Source organism: Ciconia boyciana, chromosome 7 (genome assembly GCF_034638445.1).
Source record: "Ciconia boyciana chromosome 7, ASM3463844v1, whole genome shotgun sequence".
In the NCBI taxonomy this organism is placed as follows: Eukaryota; Metazoa; Chordata; class Aves; order Ciconiiformes; family Ciconiidae; genus Ciconia; species Ciconia boyciana.
Window position 1 is genome coordinate 17,295,659 of NC_132940.1, and position 18,855 is coordinate 17,314,513.

At 38.0% G+C, this 18,855-nt stretch overlaps 1 protein-coding gene across 5 annotated transcripts in view; it reads right to left on the reverse strand.

Annotated features, from left to right (window-relative positions):
• COL24A1 (collagen type XXIV alpha 1 chain) overlaps positions 1-18,855 on the reverse strand; it is a 151,487-nt gene that overhangs the window by 87,634 nt on the left and 44,998 nt on the right. For 4 of the 5 annotated variants that reach the window (XM_072868271.1, XM_072868272.1, XM_072868269.1 and 1 more), the window contains exons 13-19: positions 13,877-13,930; positions 11,289-11,333; positions 6,304-6,357; positions 6,168-6,212; positions 5,717-5,770; positions 5,037-5,090; positions 3,336-3,389 (exon numbers count right to left, since the gene is read on the reverse strand). In XM_072868271.1, coding sequence (XP_072724372.1) covers positions 3,336-3,389; positions 5,037-5,090; positions 5,717-5,770; positions 6,168-6,212; positions 6,304-6,357; positions 11,289-11,333; positions 13,877-13,930 — 360 coding nt within the window. The remainder of the gene's footprint in view (positions 1-3,335; positions 3,390-5,036; positions 5,091-5,716; positions 5,771-6,167; positions 6,213-6,303; positions 6,358-11,288; positions 11,334-13,876; positions 13,931-18,855) is intronic. The other variant, XM_072868270.1, reaches the window with a different exon arrangement.

Genomic DNA, 18,855 nt, shown 5'->3' on the forward strand with positions numbered 1-18,855 from the left:
ATCAAAATACTGCACAGATGAAAAAAGTTCTATTGAAGATAATGACTAATGCTCTCTCTGCTCCAGATGAAACCTATTTATAATACTCAGAGCATATCTGAAGGCACATCTGAAGGAAACTATCACCCTCATTCTTGGAGGATAATTAAATGTGATTCATAGAGCAAAATTTAACTATAAAATATTCTGAATACATGTGGAAGCCTGTTAAAACCTTGTCTAATTTCATTCACATTAACAATAAGCATTACATAGTTCATTGTACACAGTAAACACAGGCATTGTGGGTTAAAGTAGGCAGACCAGCACTTTCCAGTTGTCATACGAATAAAATAAAGCTCTCTAGAAAGTTGAAATTTTGGCTGTTCATTTTTAGATGCATGACAAAGCAGGAAAATGTGTAAACGGATGAAGCGCTCACTAAAGATATCCAGTGCTTTGTGAGCAGCACGCATTCAGGCACGCGACAGACCCCGGCTCTGTGGCAACATACCCAGAAGAGAATTTGGCTTGACACTGCAGGACTTCTGCGCTGAAAAAAATGCACTTGGCAGCCAACCCTTGTACGGCCGCCCAGAGAGCGAGCACGAGACCTCTGTCCCTCCCTCTACTCGCTCCTGCCCATCAGCACTGCAGTTCTCAAATGGACCCTGGCTATGAGTGGGTGGCTTATTTCAACTCTGATCTGGTGTACCTAGGCTGCACAGCTGCAGAGGAAAGATTTAGGAAGCAATTCACTGCTGACCTGCATATAAAAAGCCAAAAACCCAGGAGGATGAATGAAGCTTGCCAGGCCTGCTCCCACTGTTGTGTGCAGAGATAACTATAGACTTCAGCTGCTGTAGTGCCTGGTTTACACAGGAAGAAGATTACGAATATGACTGCTTATTTTTTATTCTGGTAATGAAATGTGTACACATACTCAAATGTGTAATTGGAGAGACCAAAGGATCCCCAGTTTCTTATTTCACATGTACCCAAAACAAGCTTGAACGTGGGGACAGGGCACATTTATAAATCCCACTGCCTTAGTGTTGGACAAAAGGGGAGAGACAGTTTGAAGTAGGATCTGACAGGTTCTGCCACTGGGCAGACACAACCTTGTTCCTTCCACTCACAGTAATGCCCAATAAATCCCAACATAGCCTTTTTTTTTTTTTTTTTTAAATAAAATCTTTCCTAAAAGGCATACGGTATGGGTTGTCATGTCCATATCAAATTCAAAGTACTCCCCTTGTAAGACACTAATTCATCACAGTCTGCTGTTTCCAGAAACGTCAAGGGGAACATTGTATAGGATGTAATGTCTGTTTTCTACATGGGGTCACGGGAAGTATGACCATTCAGATAATGAAATAGGAACAAAGAAAGCAGCCCTGTCTGACCTGCTAGCTGTCTGTCTTTGGAAGCAGAGACATGATTAGATATACGACAGTAGGCTTTTCTTGTAGGAAAATCTGCACTAATTGCTCATACTTCATATATCCAGTTGTGTCTAAATAGCTTCTGGCAACAACAGCTAGCTTATTTTTATAAGACGAAGAAACAGGGAGAGTAAGATACAATCTTCAGGTTTAAGCTGTTTTTTAAAATTCCTTTTATTACAGAACTTCTAGAATTTCCAATTTGTTCAAGATCCTGGTATACTGCTGTCCTACCTCCCTTCTATTTCTGCTATTTTGCCATATGGTGACCATGTTTTTATGAAGTAAAAGAAGGCAAAACTTCTTTTACTTTATTTGGATCTGTCTTGCGTGACTAAAGTTAAGAGAAATACTGCTTTGTAGTTTTAAACCTGACATTTTGCAGACAATTAACCAAAGAAAAATACCTGGACACTCAAGCTTTAATTATCTAACATAAAGCACATTACTTGCCTTCCAATGGCTGAAGTAATTCTTGCTTCCTTTGCTCACCCCTGCGCAAAAGGAAATACTGAGCTTTTCAGACAGGAAGTTTTCCCATCCGTATCTGCCCTGAGGGTACTAGCCCCGAATGATTAATTTCTCCCCAGGCCCAAAGGAACAGCGTGCCTGGGTTGGAACAAGGAACTATGAAGGACTACGAGGATAGGCGCCAGGGTCACCAGGACACAAGCTTCAAGATCAACAATTTGATATTAACCTGCCACAGGTCTCCCTTGCTGGAAGCTATACAAAGAGAAGAGATGATGCAAGGATCTCTTTTGCTAACAGTGAAGAGGCTCACAAAATCTAAAATCCTGAGCCACAGAGGGAGGCAGCTGGGGGCAGCATGCACAGGCTTTGCGCCTTTTTCATTCTAACTGAAGGGCATGAAAACACTCTCTCCCCATTGACTAAAACATATTGGCTTATTCTGAAAAGATCAACTTGTGTTGCTACAACACATTTCCCAGTGAGTTTTCTCTCAGTGAGGGCTCATCTCCAATAAGAAAGTGTGTTCTTTAGGATTTAGAGGAGCTATAACAACAAAGTAATAAAACCCAATAATTTGTTCTTTGAGGATCAGAGGCCTTGGGCTTCCTCTTAAAAAAAGGTAGGAATATAGAGCCTTGGTTTGAGGAGATATGCTCCCAGAGTTACTCTATCTTGTAAGGCCAGAACAACTATCACTGCTAATATATAGCCTTCCAGACGTATTTAAAAAAAAAAAAAATTCCATTGGAGGAGGCTGATTAAAAAGAAAAATCTGCATTTTCTGCTTTCATCTATCCAGCAAATATATGTGTGCCTTTGTATGTCTTTCCTGTACAGTCCACCACATTTTTTCCTATAGCCTGTGGTATAAATGCCAAAAAGCACCGAAATAGAACAATTCAGAGACTGACTAGACTTCCATAGTACTATACAGTTCTTAGGCAACTGCACTGCTAGATTCAAGTGCTTGGCAATGCTTCCTATGTAACCGGTGTTTATTCTTTGCATTCCTGGCAAATAAAGTTATTTTGTAAGAGATAAATATGCAACCAGGCTTGGAAAATCCCATTTGTAAACATGCAGTAGAATGCATGAATGGAAATGTGCCTGAGAAATCACATGAGCCTCACTGAGGTGTAATCAGGTGTAATCCATAACACCTGAATTCAAAGGAGAGCAAATCCTAATCACATAGGCAAATGAGGAACTACTTTGTATTCAAAGATCCTGTATATCAATATTTTGCATTAAAAAATTATGAGCTAGAATCTTTTGTACTTTATGGAGGAGAACGAATTCATCGGATATGACTGAATAAAAAGTATTTTCTAATTCAACTAAGACAGCAATCTTTTGTGAAGCAAACCCATTTACCTCTGATTTTTGTAATTTAGTTCTAAATGACATTTAATTTACCTCTATCAAGCAATTTCTTACCTCAGGTCCTGGAGGACCCAATGGTCCACAGGATCCAGGATCTCCAATTTTCCCCTTAAAAAAATCCAAACAGTTAGATTTTTTGATGATAATTTATTTTTTTAACAACAGATTGTTATGAAGATTTTAAAAACGTTTACCAAAAAGAAAGCCAACAAAAGTGTTGAGATGATTTTTCCACTAAATGGGAAATTTTATAACTGCCTCTCTTTGGATTCAATTAAGACTAGTTCTTCATATCTCTTTGAAGTCACAAGAAAATGCAAATCAGCTTTAGACAAATAAAATCAGGAGTTTTGGAATGGTCCAAATAGTCATATAAAAAAAACTTAGAAATATATAGCTGTTTTCAGAATAAAAACTATGTATTATTTAAAAGTCCAGGAAGTAATTGTCAAGGATATTGGTTTACATACTTACCTGTGTAGTTTAAGTATCCAATCATAGCCAAAGAAATGGCAGGTTTGTGACTAATAATAGTAAAATTAGGTCCTATCCACATGTTATAGTGACTCCATTATATACAAATGACAACACACCTAAAAACTGACCAAAATATTTCTCTAAATTATATCTGTTCTTCCACATTTTTAAAAGTTTGCTGCTGCTGCTGCCATAACTAGATGTTCTTTGAGCAAAATTAAAGCCTGACCTGGAAGATCTTTTTTAAATTTTTAATGTAAATGAATTTATTGTAAATGTATTTTACAAAGTTAAACATTATATTACTTGCAGGACTAAGGCCTCATATCTTAATTTAACATAAGTCAAGAAGTTGGTCACATTCAGTTTGTGTTTAAAATCCACAGCTGTTCAGGAATGGGCTAATTCACATGCTTATCTTCAAATGAAAATGCTTATATCTTTAAAGGCAAAAAGGACGAGTTTTTCCATCTAAGCTTAAGCAAATTTGTGTAAGTTTTTTGCAGGATTAGTGTTTATATTATAAATTCTCTAGGACAAAGAAAGTATTTTTAATTGAGTTTAAGGGCCTAAGACATTCATGAGGTCTAAGGAGGTTTATCAGATAGTGGCTTGACTGCACATAAGAAAATTGAGACTGGGGTGATTAATTCTTTAACAGCATTAAGTATTAGCAGCTTTTAATTACACACTGAAAAGAGGCAGATAGTAGTGCTAAAAACAGGTGAGGAAAAAGCCAGGTAACCCTGTGCAATGCCTTTTCTGCCTCAACATTCACAAACCCAGCAGAAGTGGCAGCACTGCACAGGTGCCTTTAAAGTTGCTAAAAATCAGTAAATACTGGAATTCATGACTACTCCCATCCCTGTGAGAAATGACTGGCCGTTATTAATGAGATTTCCCACACTCTCTCCAAATCCAGCTAGACCAAATGGTCATCTTGGCAGCTCCCAAAGCTCTCAGTGGATTTGTTTCAAACATTACCAACATGTCTATTCTCCCACAAAGTGACTGTCACAGAATACCTAATATCCTAAGCACTCCCATATTAAAATCTGACACATATCCTGATCTCTGTAATAAAATCTCACGTTAGGATCTGACTCACTCACCAACCAGTCACTAGAAATAAAAGCAGCTTCAACCTTATTCTTTGTGCATTTTGAATTAGGTAGCTTCTAGAGGATTATATGCAGTGTGAACATAAGATACAAAGAAGTATCAAATATAACAACATATAGTGATATATTGAGAGCAAGAATTGATGTGTAAACTTACTGGGGGTCCTGACTTTCCTCTGATCCCTGGGGGTCCTGGTAAACCAAGAGCACCCTGAAAAAAGAAAGCTATTAAATACACATGAAAATGTATTGTTGTGTTATGTTGGAAACAATAGATTGCTACACTTTGCCACCTGAAACAGGCTTCACAATAATTCTGTGGGATGAGAAATGTCTTCTAACACTCAACTTTCATCAAAAGAGTTCTCACAGGATGTGCAATTTCAGTGACTTCTGATGTACCAGCCAAATAGGAAAGAAGACATTTATCTCAGTTTCACAATATGAAGGAGCATGCCAGACCATGTGCTGCTGCTAACAGAGTTGGTCCAGGTGAGCTACAGATGAACCTCAAGGTTCAAGGGAAAAATATCTTTTACAACAGTTTCTTAGCAGGTTTCAGATCATACCATAATTCTTTTCTTGTTTGAGGCATCTCTGAACAGATGGCAGCCAGAATTCTGCCCATACCCTTTACTTGTCTTTGTTCACTACTTTCCATAATTAAGTTTTAATTAGCACAGCATTTCTTAAAAATATGGTAATTCAGTGGTATCCAGTAACTTTTACTACTGCATTCTACTTTTATGCAACTGACTTGTTGCATTTTAAGAGACTCAAGCCTGGTGAAGTTACTGAAATTGGACAATTTTGTAAAACAATGCAATTATAAATTACCTTGTCTCCTGGGTACCCCTGGTCTCCTGGCTCTCCTGCAAGGCCATGTTCACCCTAAACAACATATTTTATACAGACATATGTATGTGGATTAAAATGAGGTAGTTATCAAAATTAGAGAATGAGAAAGATGAATTCACTATTTAGTATTTAAAATTAACACAGATCTTTGAATGACAATGCAAGATGTTCCACTGAAGCACCTCCTCCAGGAAACCCTATAGATACTACTGGGCATAACAATATCCAGTGCTGTAAGTGCTCTGTCCAGAAGTAAGTTGGTCTAAAGTACCAGATTGTGAGACTGAAGTAATTTTAAAAAATAAAAGTCAGAAAAGAAATCAAAAGGAAAAAGGGAAGGCTTTGTCAAGTACACTATTTTGCTCAAGATTTAATGAAAGGAGTCTGAAAGAACTATGTATCTCTAAGATAATGGAAATATTTAAATCACCTTATCACCTTTCATTCCAGGCTGTCCCACACTCCCTGGGAGACCCTATTAAAATGGAGAAAACAAAAATCCAATGTTTGTCGATAATTTGGAAAGCAGCACAGGCACCAGGCTGTGCAATCATTTAGCACCATACCGTGGGCCCTGGAATTCCTGATGGTCCGCTCGGTCCTGCTGGCCCAATGCCTCCCTATGAGATAGCAAGAAAGGCGACTGCATTAAACATTAACTTAAAGACTGGCAACAGAATGTGGCATTTTCTGCACCACAGAGAGAAACCAAAATCTTTTTCAGGCTAATTTCTTGGGGAAAAAAGTATCCATATTATAAGCTCTCCACCTTTACAGTTCCCAACCACATTAGCAGAAACAAAAGAAACCAATCTTCCCTCTTTTCCTGTAGATTATGTATTCATCAGAAGATAGCAGTGCATTAGGCAATGCAGAATAAGGGAGCTTTCTTCTGTACTGCAGCTGCACATTTGGTGGCTATTCCCTCTGTCCTTAAGGTAACATGACATCACTACTCTGTAAGCATCGAATTTGGATGCTTAAAGGAATTTAGGATGCTTAAAGGAATTATTCTATCATGAGTAGTGCCATAAAAAGTGACTTTTACTAGGATTTCTCATCTCTCAGTGACTTCTACAAGTTAAAAAAAAAGAGATGGGATTCTTCCAAAATACTAAGTGTGCAAACTTAACGTAAGTTCTGATGGGCACGCTAACTTTTTCTGTTTTCACGTACCTTCAAAGACCTTACTACATCTCTCCTTTCTGGGATTTATAGGGACAGTTTTATGACTTGAAAAAGAAAAGTGAACCAGAAATGAAAAAAATTAAGAATCTTAAAAGATCAACACAGCAACAGCAATAATATTAATGAAAGATGGTGAGCTAAACATAAGAAATGATTTAGCAATAACTAAAACTATATTACAGAGGGTGAAGTCTCTCTACTTTCTGCTTATTCTACCTCTGGGGAAAAAAAGGAAGGCAGCGTTATACCTCTGTGGCTATGCAAGAGTTTTGCAACAAATATGAAGACAGAAATCTTTTGTCACTTGCTGAGAGTGACATGGAAAAGATGAGATGGACACCTACTGATTTCCAGTTCAGCACACATTCATTATTCTCTGAAGACTCTTTCAGCAATATTAGCAAAAACATTCTTCTGCAGCCATCATCAGACTCATGGCTCACTGAAGAAAAAGGAAGACTGATGACTTAGCGTCTCAATGGTGCTTGGTAAAGCTCCCAGGAAAATTGCCACTCTATATTGCCTTAGCTTTCCATGACTGTTTAAATGATATATTCTGTCATGTTAGCTGATGCCAAGATAAATTGTTTACATTGCTGTCTCTTACTTGTGCTATATATTCTAGTTCAGCAAGGCATTTCTGTATTAATGATACTGTACATTGAAATGCATATTTATGGTAACAATAGCATTGATTGAAAAATCACAGAGGGATACTGAACTGGGAAATTAAGCTTACAAAAGCAATGGGAAGAAGTTCCAAAACAGCTTTACAAAATTCTGGTTGATGAAACTCCTGTCACAGTCTCCAGAGATACTGGCTGACCTAATTAACAGCAAAGAACTGGAACTACACAAAAATAAAACTGAAATATTAGCTCACTGATAAGAAAAGGGTTGAATTAGTAAGTCTGTCAGTTTTTTATAATCGTCCTCCATCTACAGCAGCTTTGCTATATGTTAGCACTTGCTTATCAGTTTGGTTAAAACTTGCTGATAGATAGAAAACAAAAGTTACTTCAGCTACATAAAGTGTACCTTTTCCACCATTTCTATGTGACAAGTGAAACTAAAACCAAATTGCTTTTACCTGTCAAAAACGTGATACCAGAAAAGGAAAACTAATGCTTCCTAGTATTAGGTTGGGTTTTTTTTTTTTTAAAAAAAAAAGTAAAAAGAAAAGCTAGCTCTGATAACTGTAGTCGTAAATTTTCTGAAAGTCTTTGTCTTATTAAAACTCATGGCCTTGCAAATCTTGAGAGACTGACTGCTCAGCCAGCCAAAACTCTGAACTTGGCAACAGCTTTATATATTGAAAAAATCATGGAAGCAAGGAATTCTTGGACTCAGCTTGCTGATGCTGCTCACTTTGCCGTTGTTCTCATGAACAGACACAAAAGTATAATTAGCTCTTGACACTGCATACAGCTGGGCTGGACAAGCTACTTAAATTAATGCTGTTTGTTTCTGCCAGAATAATATATTTAATCTCATGCTCAATATGGCATCTTGTAATAGTGTAATGTGGTATAATTGACTAAGTATTCCAGAACAAACATTGAAGTCTAGTTCTTGACTTGGTTTTGCATGACCACTAGCATCTGCTTGAATAAGGGCCATGTGAAAACAGAGGCCAGAGTGCACAAACCCATTTGGACAGCAGGTGCGGTCAAGGAACAGGGCTGCACCACACAAGCTGTACTTGGGGACGCTGCGGTCACCTGAAATTCCCCTGGGGTCTTGGTGAAATTCTGCTACAGTTTAGAGAGCGCAATGGTCCCTTGTAAAGAAACACTGGAACAAAGCACAGCTCTTCCAATTATCTCACTGCCTGGGAAAGTGAGAACCAGAGTAACTAATATAACGTAATGCAGACACAGAGGAGTGCATAATAGTAAATTTTACTGATGATGCCTATACACTGTGTTAGTATTCACAAGACTCATGCCACTAGATACTGAAGTCCTCTTCAGCCATGTTCCAACCTTTTTTCAAAACCCCAACTAGATTTGCTGATCTTTGGGAGCTTCCAAAGGGTGTTCACAGAAATCTGGAGGAAATGTTGTTGGGCCATTTTCCTCAACTGCAAAATCTTACTGTACCAGTAAGGTCTTATCAACCACAGAGTGTTAACTGCCCCTGAGTGGCAATGCTAATGTGTCTTGGCTAAATAAAAGAACATACCTTTAAAAACACCCTAATATATCCATAAGATCTATTAAGCTGTCAGAAGGATGTACAATGGCCCTACGTTTATGAAGCCACGTTTCTACATCATAAGCACTTGCACATACATATTTTTGTTCACACATTTGTCATCCCAAGCACTAAACTCTATTAAGACCAGAAGCTCATTTGCAAAATTATTTCTGCCTCCAAAAATATCACTGTTTTTCAGCATATATACTTACACCTCAGCTACAAACACACAAGTGTAGGGATCAAAGGAGCTCTCTGCTCCATAAAAGACCCCTAATTCCTTGCAGTCAAATGGAGCTGCAGCAGATGATGTAAAGTTTCCAACAGTTCTGGGGGTTAAACAGGTCAACAAAAGATGTGAATATCAGCGCACTCCCTGTAAAAGTCCTGTTCCAAATTGTCACATTGCGAAACTAAAAACTATGCACAGGAAGAATTAGCTTAGTAATTGTACATAACGAAGAAAGAAATGTCAGTTGTTATGCTTTACTTTCTTGTCTTTACTTTGAATACAAATTATGTAGAGCACATGGGCACATAATCAATGCTCCTATGCACAGCTGGAACTACGCAAAAGAGTCCCACATATAAACAAGAGATGGCAGGCCACTCAAATGGAGTTCACGGGCAAAACAATTATTGATTTCATGCTGGTCAAAATCTAAATAGGCCACCAATTTTTTTTTTCCCCAAGAAATAGCTCTCATAGTTATACTTTGGCTATGTAGAAGTGGCAAAGGCTTGGACAGGTGATTGAAAATAATTTCTATATTTCACAAAAAATTATTGACAATCTCTCTGTGTAAGTGACTGCAACTCAGCAACATGGCAAATGGAGCTTTCACCATGCAAACATTTATGCTCATGAGTTCTAAGAAGGGCTAAACTGCTGACTAAGTTTTAGTCAAAATAATCAGTAACAGTATCTTTTTAGAAGTAATATATAGTAGGCTTTTTAAAAAATGTCAGATACATTTGCTCAATTACCAAAGTCCTTGAGATAAAATTCCAAAGACTGTCTGCAAGAAAGAAAAGCAAACTATAATTCAAAGCAAATTCTCAAAAAGTGCAACCTCTCATCTCATGAGTGGTTTAATTAGCTCAAATATGTCAGCTGACAAGAACACAATGAGTCATGTTTGCATGACAAAGGCTGGAAGCCACAGAAGTTCCTTGACCAAGCTTGTGTGTCTTCACTATAGCAATACCATAACAATCCTGATCAGGCAGCAAGGGACGACTTATAGGAATATTTTTTGTTATGAATATATAATTAAGAAGAGAATAATAACGGAACTCAATTGTCATATTTCAAAGGAAAAGCTGGATGACCATCAGTGTAAACTAAAAAACTTATCAAGAATGTTTCAGATTTCCAGATATATAAAAAAACCAAAAGCAACAAACCAACCAAAAACCCACTGGAGACAATCATGGCTTTCTTAATTCAAGTGTAAACATGCTATTTTCTCCCACGTGTTATGAACTATGAACACAGCTGGGCAGCCAGACTTGATTGAGCCAACATCAAGAATCAAATCCAGGTCCTCAATCAGTAAACACATGAATTGCTTAAAATAAGGGAGTAAGACTACACGGTATGAAAGTATCAGTCTTTCCCACCTCCTGTAGGACTCATTCATATCACAGAGCTTGTCTGTCCAACTGTATTTATACAACTGCAGCTTGCAACTCCATAATGAGCATCATAACCTTATTCTAAAAACATTTTTTAAAATTTGAATATGATACTGTATACAAGATAAAGTAATTTTGCTTAGGAATTAATGCCGCTTAGAATTTGGTAGCCATATACAGGAATGAATGAGGGCTGTGGATGTTAAAATGTTTGAAAGTATTGCACTTTTTGAGAAAGTAATGCTGGCTTTAGGGGTATAAACTAGCGAACTTGGTTATTTCAAATAAAAAATCCAGACACACCAGATCAGAAATAAGCACACAAATCCAAACCAAGTATAGAAGTACTCCATACCAGCAATATGACAGCAGTTTTGTAGAGTGATTTTAATCAAAATCACGGCTAACTAAATCAAAATCTGCTTAAATTCCTGGATTCTTACATTCATTTTTATTATTTCCACAAACAAACAAGACAAATATTCTAATGAAGCCATATCAAAGTGAGTAATAAAAGTGTACTCACTCTTAGTCCTGGAAATCCAGGAGGACCAACGCCACCAACAATTCCCTTCAAAGAAAATGAATTTTAAATTATCTGAATTTACAATTTTAAAAAATTCCCAGTGATAAGATTAAACAAAAAGTGATCTGCAAAGCAAGTCAGTTGGGATTCTTATAGAGAGTTCCTGAAGAATGACAGCTTATCACTGTATAGGGGAACATGCTTATTAAAATCCCTGATTGTGGAATTAGATCTCAAGATATTTGCATGATGAAATCATTCCTGCATTACCAAGGAATACGAGATTTTTTACCATGATATTTAAAGTGGGAAGAAGAAAAAAGAATTTTTTTGGGGTGGAAAACAAACACCACAAGACTTTAAGATTCCTTTGAAAGATAAATAGAACACCAGCTCAGTTCACAGAAAGACCTTTGCAAATTAAAGACCACACTCTCTTTATGAAAAATTATTTCTTGATACAAACTACAGTATTTGTACTTTACGCAGAAGTAACAGATTCAATGGTACTCTACTACTGTCTCTGTTGCACTCAAGTTTAACTCAGCAGAGGCTAAAAATCCAAACATCACAGAAAACAGTTGCCAAATCTCTTTGCCCTGAGTGAAAGGGGTATTGTAGCCCTCCAGGTCAGCATGCTTTGCGCTGGCTGTCCCAATACCTAGGACCTGCTACTCAATGGATATCATACATAGGGTTCACTGCAGCCCATCAGCACCCACAGTGAAGGGGAATTTTTATGCAAGCAAAACTGAGCCCATTCTGAAGCTGTCCAACAGGGCATGGCTACTGGGCATGGCAGAGAGGACACCTTCGTGCTCTCCTCCCTCCTCTGGTGCCTATGCACCTTCTCAAACCTGCTCCAAACTAACCACACGGGAAGTCGAATGCTCTAGCAACATCCTCGAAGGCAGACTGACATCCTCAGAGAACTGAGAGGGTGTTGTGGAAACGAAGGATGGAGTTACACTGTTAAGCAGAAGAAATCAGGCATGGAGACAAATATCATTAGTGTCAAGTCAGCACATGGGAAGAAATGTCTTCCCTTCAAGTTCCTGCCACCACAGGCCTCCCAGGCAGCCCCTGCTCTCCACTGCCAGCTCATGAACAGGCTCTGTAAGTTAGTACCCCATTAGTATTGCAGCCCCTTGCAGCTGCAGCTCTGGCCCCTTGCCTGAACAAGCCCTGCAGGGTGAGTTTTGGGGGAGGAGGGGAGAGGGGTTGCTGCCTGTCTGAGAAGGCAGTGAGATCAGCAGCTGTCTTGGCAGATTAGAAGGAACTTGTTTGCAAATGCTTGCGTTAAAACAGGCTTCTTTGTAAAGTGCAAGTCTGTAATTTCAGATCCAGGCTTTCTGAGCTTGTTTCTATTAAAGTACTGTTGTTCTGCAGATCTTGTGGAAAGACAATATCTGCTTTATCAAGAATGGAGGGAGACTTGGGAGTACCAGGAGGGGAAGGAAGAACTAACCTTTTTGTATCATTTGCAAAGCAGCTGGTGACACTCACAACCCCTCAGAAGGCTTTCAAGATGAAAAGCACCATACTGACATCACCCGACATTCCCACAAGGGGAACTTTGCTCAGGGACCAGAAATGCAAAATAATTTTTTTCCTGTGTTCCAAAATGCTGACACCAAACGTTGATAACCCACCAGCAAAATTCATAGAAACTTATTTTAGAAAAGCTTACAAGATGGGTGTCAGGAAAGGGCAGGCCTTCAAAAAGGAGACCACCTCTGCCCAGTTGCTGACTCTGGTCCGTATCAGAACAACCTTTAGACACAAACTGGTAGTAGTTTCCAAAGGAGCATCCAACAATTAAAAGCAGATTCAAATCAGCTGCTCTTTTGCCTAGCACTTATTGCTGTTCACTTGTCTGGCCCAAAGCCCTTTCACTGGTTTCTCATATCAAAGGAAACCTGTGTTTGGAGTCTGCAGCCAGAGTTTCCCTACAAATACAGCAAGACAGCAAAGCTCCTTTGAGGGCAACCAGTGAAGTGATGTGACTGTGCCACAATTTGAATACCATACCACGAGAGCACTTTAGCCTGCACATGCTGCCAAGGGCAAAGCTGTTATCATGCTGATTATAATGCACTAAAAGACATACTAGCATAATTGTATTCAGTAATAGTTCAAAGGATGAAATCAACTATCAAATGCATAAGCATATGAAAGCTAGGGTTTTGGCATGCATGCAGAATCCCATTTTGTTAAGGTGATCTTAGAATAATGGTTTAAATAAACAACACAAAGTCATAGCCAATGCAAGAATTTCTGAAGACAAAACATTCATCAGTAATGCAATGAGGGCAGCAAGACATCTGATTCTCAAGGTAGTCAGCATATGCAGCAGTGGAAATTGTGTTCTCTCAGCAGCTTTCTGGTTCTTTTCTCTCTCTTTTTTATACCACTGCTTATTACAGTACTATCCCAGCAATTTCCATGGAAACCTAACAGTCCAAAATTTTCCTGTGGACTTCAAGACACTGCTTTTGAGGCAAAAGTCTCCTTTCCATTTGGGAGGGCAGTTAATATTGAGCATTACAAATTTTACCATGTCAATCAACACACAATTTGATACTTACAGGATTCCCATCTGGACCAGGGGGGCCTCTATTTCCAAAGTCACCTGGAAAACCCTAAAGCAGAAGAGAGAATGCTTGTTCTGTATTATCCAAGACACGAAGGGTAGTGTGAACACTGAATTCCTATAGGAATTAGGACATTAGCAAGTGGATTCAGGGAGAGAGGTGGAGGAATGGGAGAAGCAGAAAGTTTCAGCTCTGTAGTTCAAATGAATAGAACAGAATAGTGGTATTTGTTTGTCTCCTAAAATCATAGCCAAAACAGATATAACTATACACAATGTAAGCATAGGGCAAAAATCAGGTGACCGAATACTTTAAGAGCAACATTAAACAAGTATTACTTGAATTGTTTGTTTAGAGTCTCTTTCCTATTTAGTATTTTTTACTTCAAATATTTTTTTTTCCTGTTACCTGCAGCATTCACTAAAACATCTGTCTTTTGTTCTCTCCTGACTGTTCCCCAAATATTAATGGTTGCAGTCTCAGACTCAGACACATGTTCATTAGAAATAAAATTTTTCAGCTTTCTGGCACAACGCTGTCCTTACGAATGTGAACACTTGCCTTAGTCTGCACTAGAGACTGAAACAATAACTCAAACAAGACATGGAAAAGCCTCATTCATTTTATCAGAGTTTTGACTTCAGAGACTAGATTATCAGGACAGGGAAGAAATCTGACTGGCCAAGTCAAGCATGGAAGCTTGAAATGGAATTTCCATTTCTTGCTTGAGAAGCGAAATGGAAATCCACCACTTCACTGGCTCTAACCTTTCTTGCTTCCTATCAGCATTTTGCAGATTGTTTTACTTCTTTCTGATGTTGCCCACTGCAGAAGCACATGAGTTGCTGGGGAAAAGTGGTTTGGTTTTTGTTTGTTTGTTTGTTTGTTTTTTAATTAATTTTTATCAGTGTACTATTGCTGGCAGATCTCACTGTTTCTCTGGGAGAGCCACATGGAGCTAATAGCACACTCATGCTATTAGTTTGAAGCAGCACCAAGCCATATTTTCATTATTCCTATCACTGTATAAAGTTAGGAGAAAGGGTGGAGCACAGATCGACAGAGAAGTCAACATCCTTTTTAATTACATTGTAAGGTCCATAGAAGAGCCCGTCACAAAATTTGCAAAATACCAAGCTGGAAAGGGAAATCCTGCCTGGAAAAAAATCAAAGCTAAGGTGCTCACAGGAAAGAGACTTTTCCTTGAACCGAAAGTTCTCACACAGTATTAGAGTACTGAGATAACCGAGAGATGCATTGACCTCAAGAAATCAGCTGCAAAGCACCAGAGCATTACTAGTCCATCTCCATAGAGAAAAGGAACAAATTCCATCTTTACAATAATTTTTACATGAAATACTCTTGTTTGTCTTTTCAGTGTTTGAATGTCTTTTTACACCTCCCTGTGTGTCAGGAACAGTACTTTGAGGCATGAACCTATCACCTCTGTAAGACTGTGTTCAAACCTGCTCAGGTCAAAGGTACAACTAATTTGGACTTCTTAATCTACCTTGTTTGGAGGACATCCACATAGCTGTCCAGCTCAGGACTTAGTATAGCAGTGTCTTTCCTTAATGGAATGGAGGATATGCATCATCATACACTATTATATGAACAGCAGTCAGGAAGACAATATAAAACTGTGGCAAGGAGGTGGAAAAATCATATCATAAACCAAACTAGTTTAAGCACTGCTTAAGCAATATTTGGCTTTAGTAATAACTTAAACCAAAATTCTATGAAGGTTAAGGCAACTTTTTATGTGTGTATATATATGCATACACACTGCTAAAACAATATGTTGAAACAACTTAATAAGCTCTTAATTCCCATCATCATGCATGATACTGTGAATTAATCTGAGACATGCTTAACACTCCCTGTACCATCTTTTGGATTGATTTTGGCTGGAGTTTTTTTTCTGTATTCTGCAAATTCAGGAAAGCAAAAGATAGGAATGCCTCTCACAACAATGACATTTTTATTCAGGATCTGATCATGGAACTCACAAATAAGAACCTATATCCATTACTGCAAGATCTGACAGTACAGGTCTTTATATGGTTACTGTCTTATCATTTAAACAGTTCATAGGTTAATGGTCAATAAAGCAGATTTCATCGATTCTCAATCTGTACACCATTGGCCGAATTTTTGCACAACTCTGAAAATGTACTGTAAAATTTCACACATGCAAAATGGGCATTTGACAGGACCTATGTTGTTAAAAGCTACCAGCTGATAGGATGTAGACAAAGATTAATTTACTACCCTTTCCCTAACAGCATAATATTTTGGTTGTACTGCCTACCATCGGTAGATGTTGGAAGAGGCAGAATTGCCATAACACACATGAATATAATTTTTTTAAAAGAAACACACAAATGAGGCATCAAAAGTGAAATGGAGGATGCAACAGAACAGTTTTACCAGCCACCAGATCATAGATGCAGGTGACAGATGATGGCTTATATACAGTAGGGACCCAGCATAGCATGAGTTACGAAAGGGACAGATTACCCACAGTCATCATAACTGCATTCTCAACAGCACGTATCTTCTAACTGATGCCGATAAAACTATCTTAGCAAGCAGACAAATGAAAGGAAAATGCAACATAGGAGAACAGTCAGAAAAGTCTAAAATTGGAAGTAATACAATAATAGTACAGTGCAACAAGTGTTTTATTACATCAATATTATAATGTAACATTAGTTTAAAGCATACAAAGGACAACTATTCATAATTTTAATATAAAACAGAACCTGAACTCTTTTTATAGTTACAATGGACTTGATTAATAAATTCTTGGTATAATTTACAAGGTCTGTTCTGTCACATTGACCGCTAGTTGTAACTAATCCCATATAGAAGAAAACTATATAAAAACATTCCCCCAAATGTGGTCAAACTATGTATGTAGAAGCACTATGCATCATACTAACAGGACAGACAATGCATTAAAAATACTGCAGAACTAGCCAAATTTCATATTACAAGCATACAATGGAAAGAAACTGAATACATATGCTTTTACTATGAAATATTTTCTTTAAATCATATTGTGTGCATAACTAATCTAAAATTCAAACAAATCCTCACTCTATAATCTTCACAATAAAGATTTTGGTAATTGAATATTTTGTTCCATTTCAAATATGCCAGAGATGTTACAAGTATGAATAACTATTCAATAAACCTGCTAAGTAGTACCATTTTGAATTGTAAGTGTACAATCCCTTGTACGATCCACTTTTCTTATACTTTAATATTACTTTCCAAAAATGAGATCATATTTGGGATCTGTTTTCTTTCAGAAGGATCTCTGCCAGTCAGACAGGTTTTTTTCCCAAGTATTATTATTGACAGAAGTTTTGTCCAAAGACATAAGTTGCATCCTAGAACGCAAGGTGAGGAGCCTGATTTCAGGCACTATGCAATTCCCATGCCAAATTTCCTTTAGTGACAGCACCCTGCCCCAAAGCACTGGCATTGTTAACTCCAGGGCACTGCATTAAAAGACATTGTTATCACAGCTATCATTGTCTGGGGTTAAAATAACACACATTCTCTAAGCCTGTGATCCAGCAAAGTACTTCAAGCCAGGTTCCCATGTGATTGCTCTTCTGGTTTGGTCCCTACATTAGTAGCTTTTAGTCAAATAAGTACTTTATAGATCATAGAAAGGATTTGGAATGAACCTTGGGACTGAGGAAATGACAACATTACAGAGGAATCAGTACTGAATAAAGGTAATCATGGATGCTGTGCAGAGGTGCTTTTGGTGCTCTGTCACCTACGTGAAACCTCTCTGAATTGATTTATATAAATAAAAGTCCTTATCAGAACACAGCCTGGCACTGATAAAAGTTGTGTTCTTATTGTAAAGGAAAAAGAACTGCTTACCATAGCATGCACAGAACCAACTGTTATGGATTGAAAGAAACTACTACACTGGCTATCAGCAGCCTCAGTGAAACCTGCTACTGAGAATGAGATTATAATGCAAAACGTGTTTTCAGAGTACCCTGCTGTCACGCCCTCTTTCTTTTCCACACTGAGCACAAGCCTTTGCTTTCCATCCAGTTTCTCCTTCTTAAATGCTGCACGTGACTCAGCAGTACAACACACTGCCAACTACTGCAAGGTACCGATGGCACAGTGCCCTTCTTGCCCAACACTCAGATGCACAAAGTAGCATTTGATTAAAATTATAAGCAAACTACAATATAATCAACAACAACAGGAGCACCTTGTCCTGCTAGCTGAATAATTAAAAACCAGATCCTTACTTTGATTTTATACCTTAACAATTTGATAGCAGCGTCAGAAAAAGCAGTGTATCAACTTAATGACACTTTTCTCTGCTTGTCTTTCTTTACATCAAAAGGAACTCTATTGAAGGTTAGTGCCTTTTTTGGCTGGGGTTAGATCACACAGAAGACAAAACATAATTAAACGGAATCCTCCACAACTTTCATAGCATACATCAAGGGCGAAACGATGGTAATCACACTACTACTGCTGAACAAGCTTGTTCAACATGCTACATGAAAGTCATCTGAACTGCTGAGTGCAACTGGGTATGCAACTGGAGAATACTCTCGCAGTTTCCAATCTCAAACCACAAGCAAGTTAAAATTGGAAACTCCTGGACAGCTTCAAAGACCTAAAATAATAAGGTTGCAGCAGAAAACAAAACACTTGGCATTGAAGATATACCACAGGAAATATGTAAACCTTGATAATGTATACTTGACAGATTTGTGTTTATTCTCAGCTGTAGAAATATATGTTAAGTAGAGGACAGCTTTAATTTACCATAGTCCAGAAATATCAGACATTAGAAGCAGCTGATTTGCATTCAAACCAAACACCAAAATCAGACTATGAACCTTGCATCATATCTGTACCTTGTGCTAACACTAATTTTACAGAATATATTTATGTGTTTCTGTCATCTTTTAACCCTC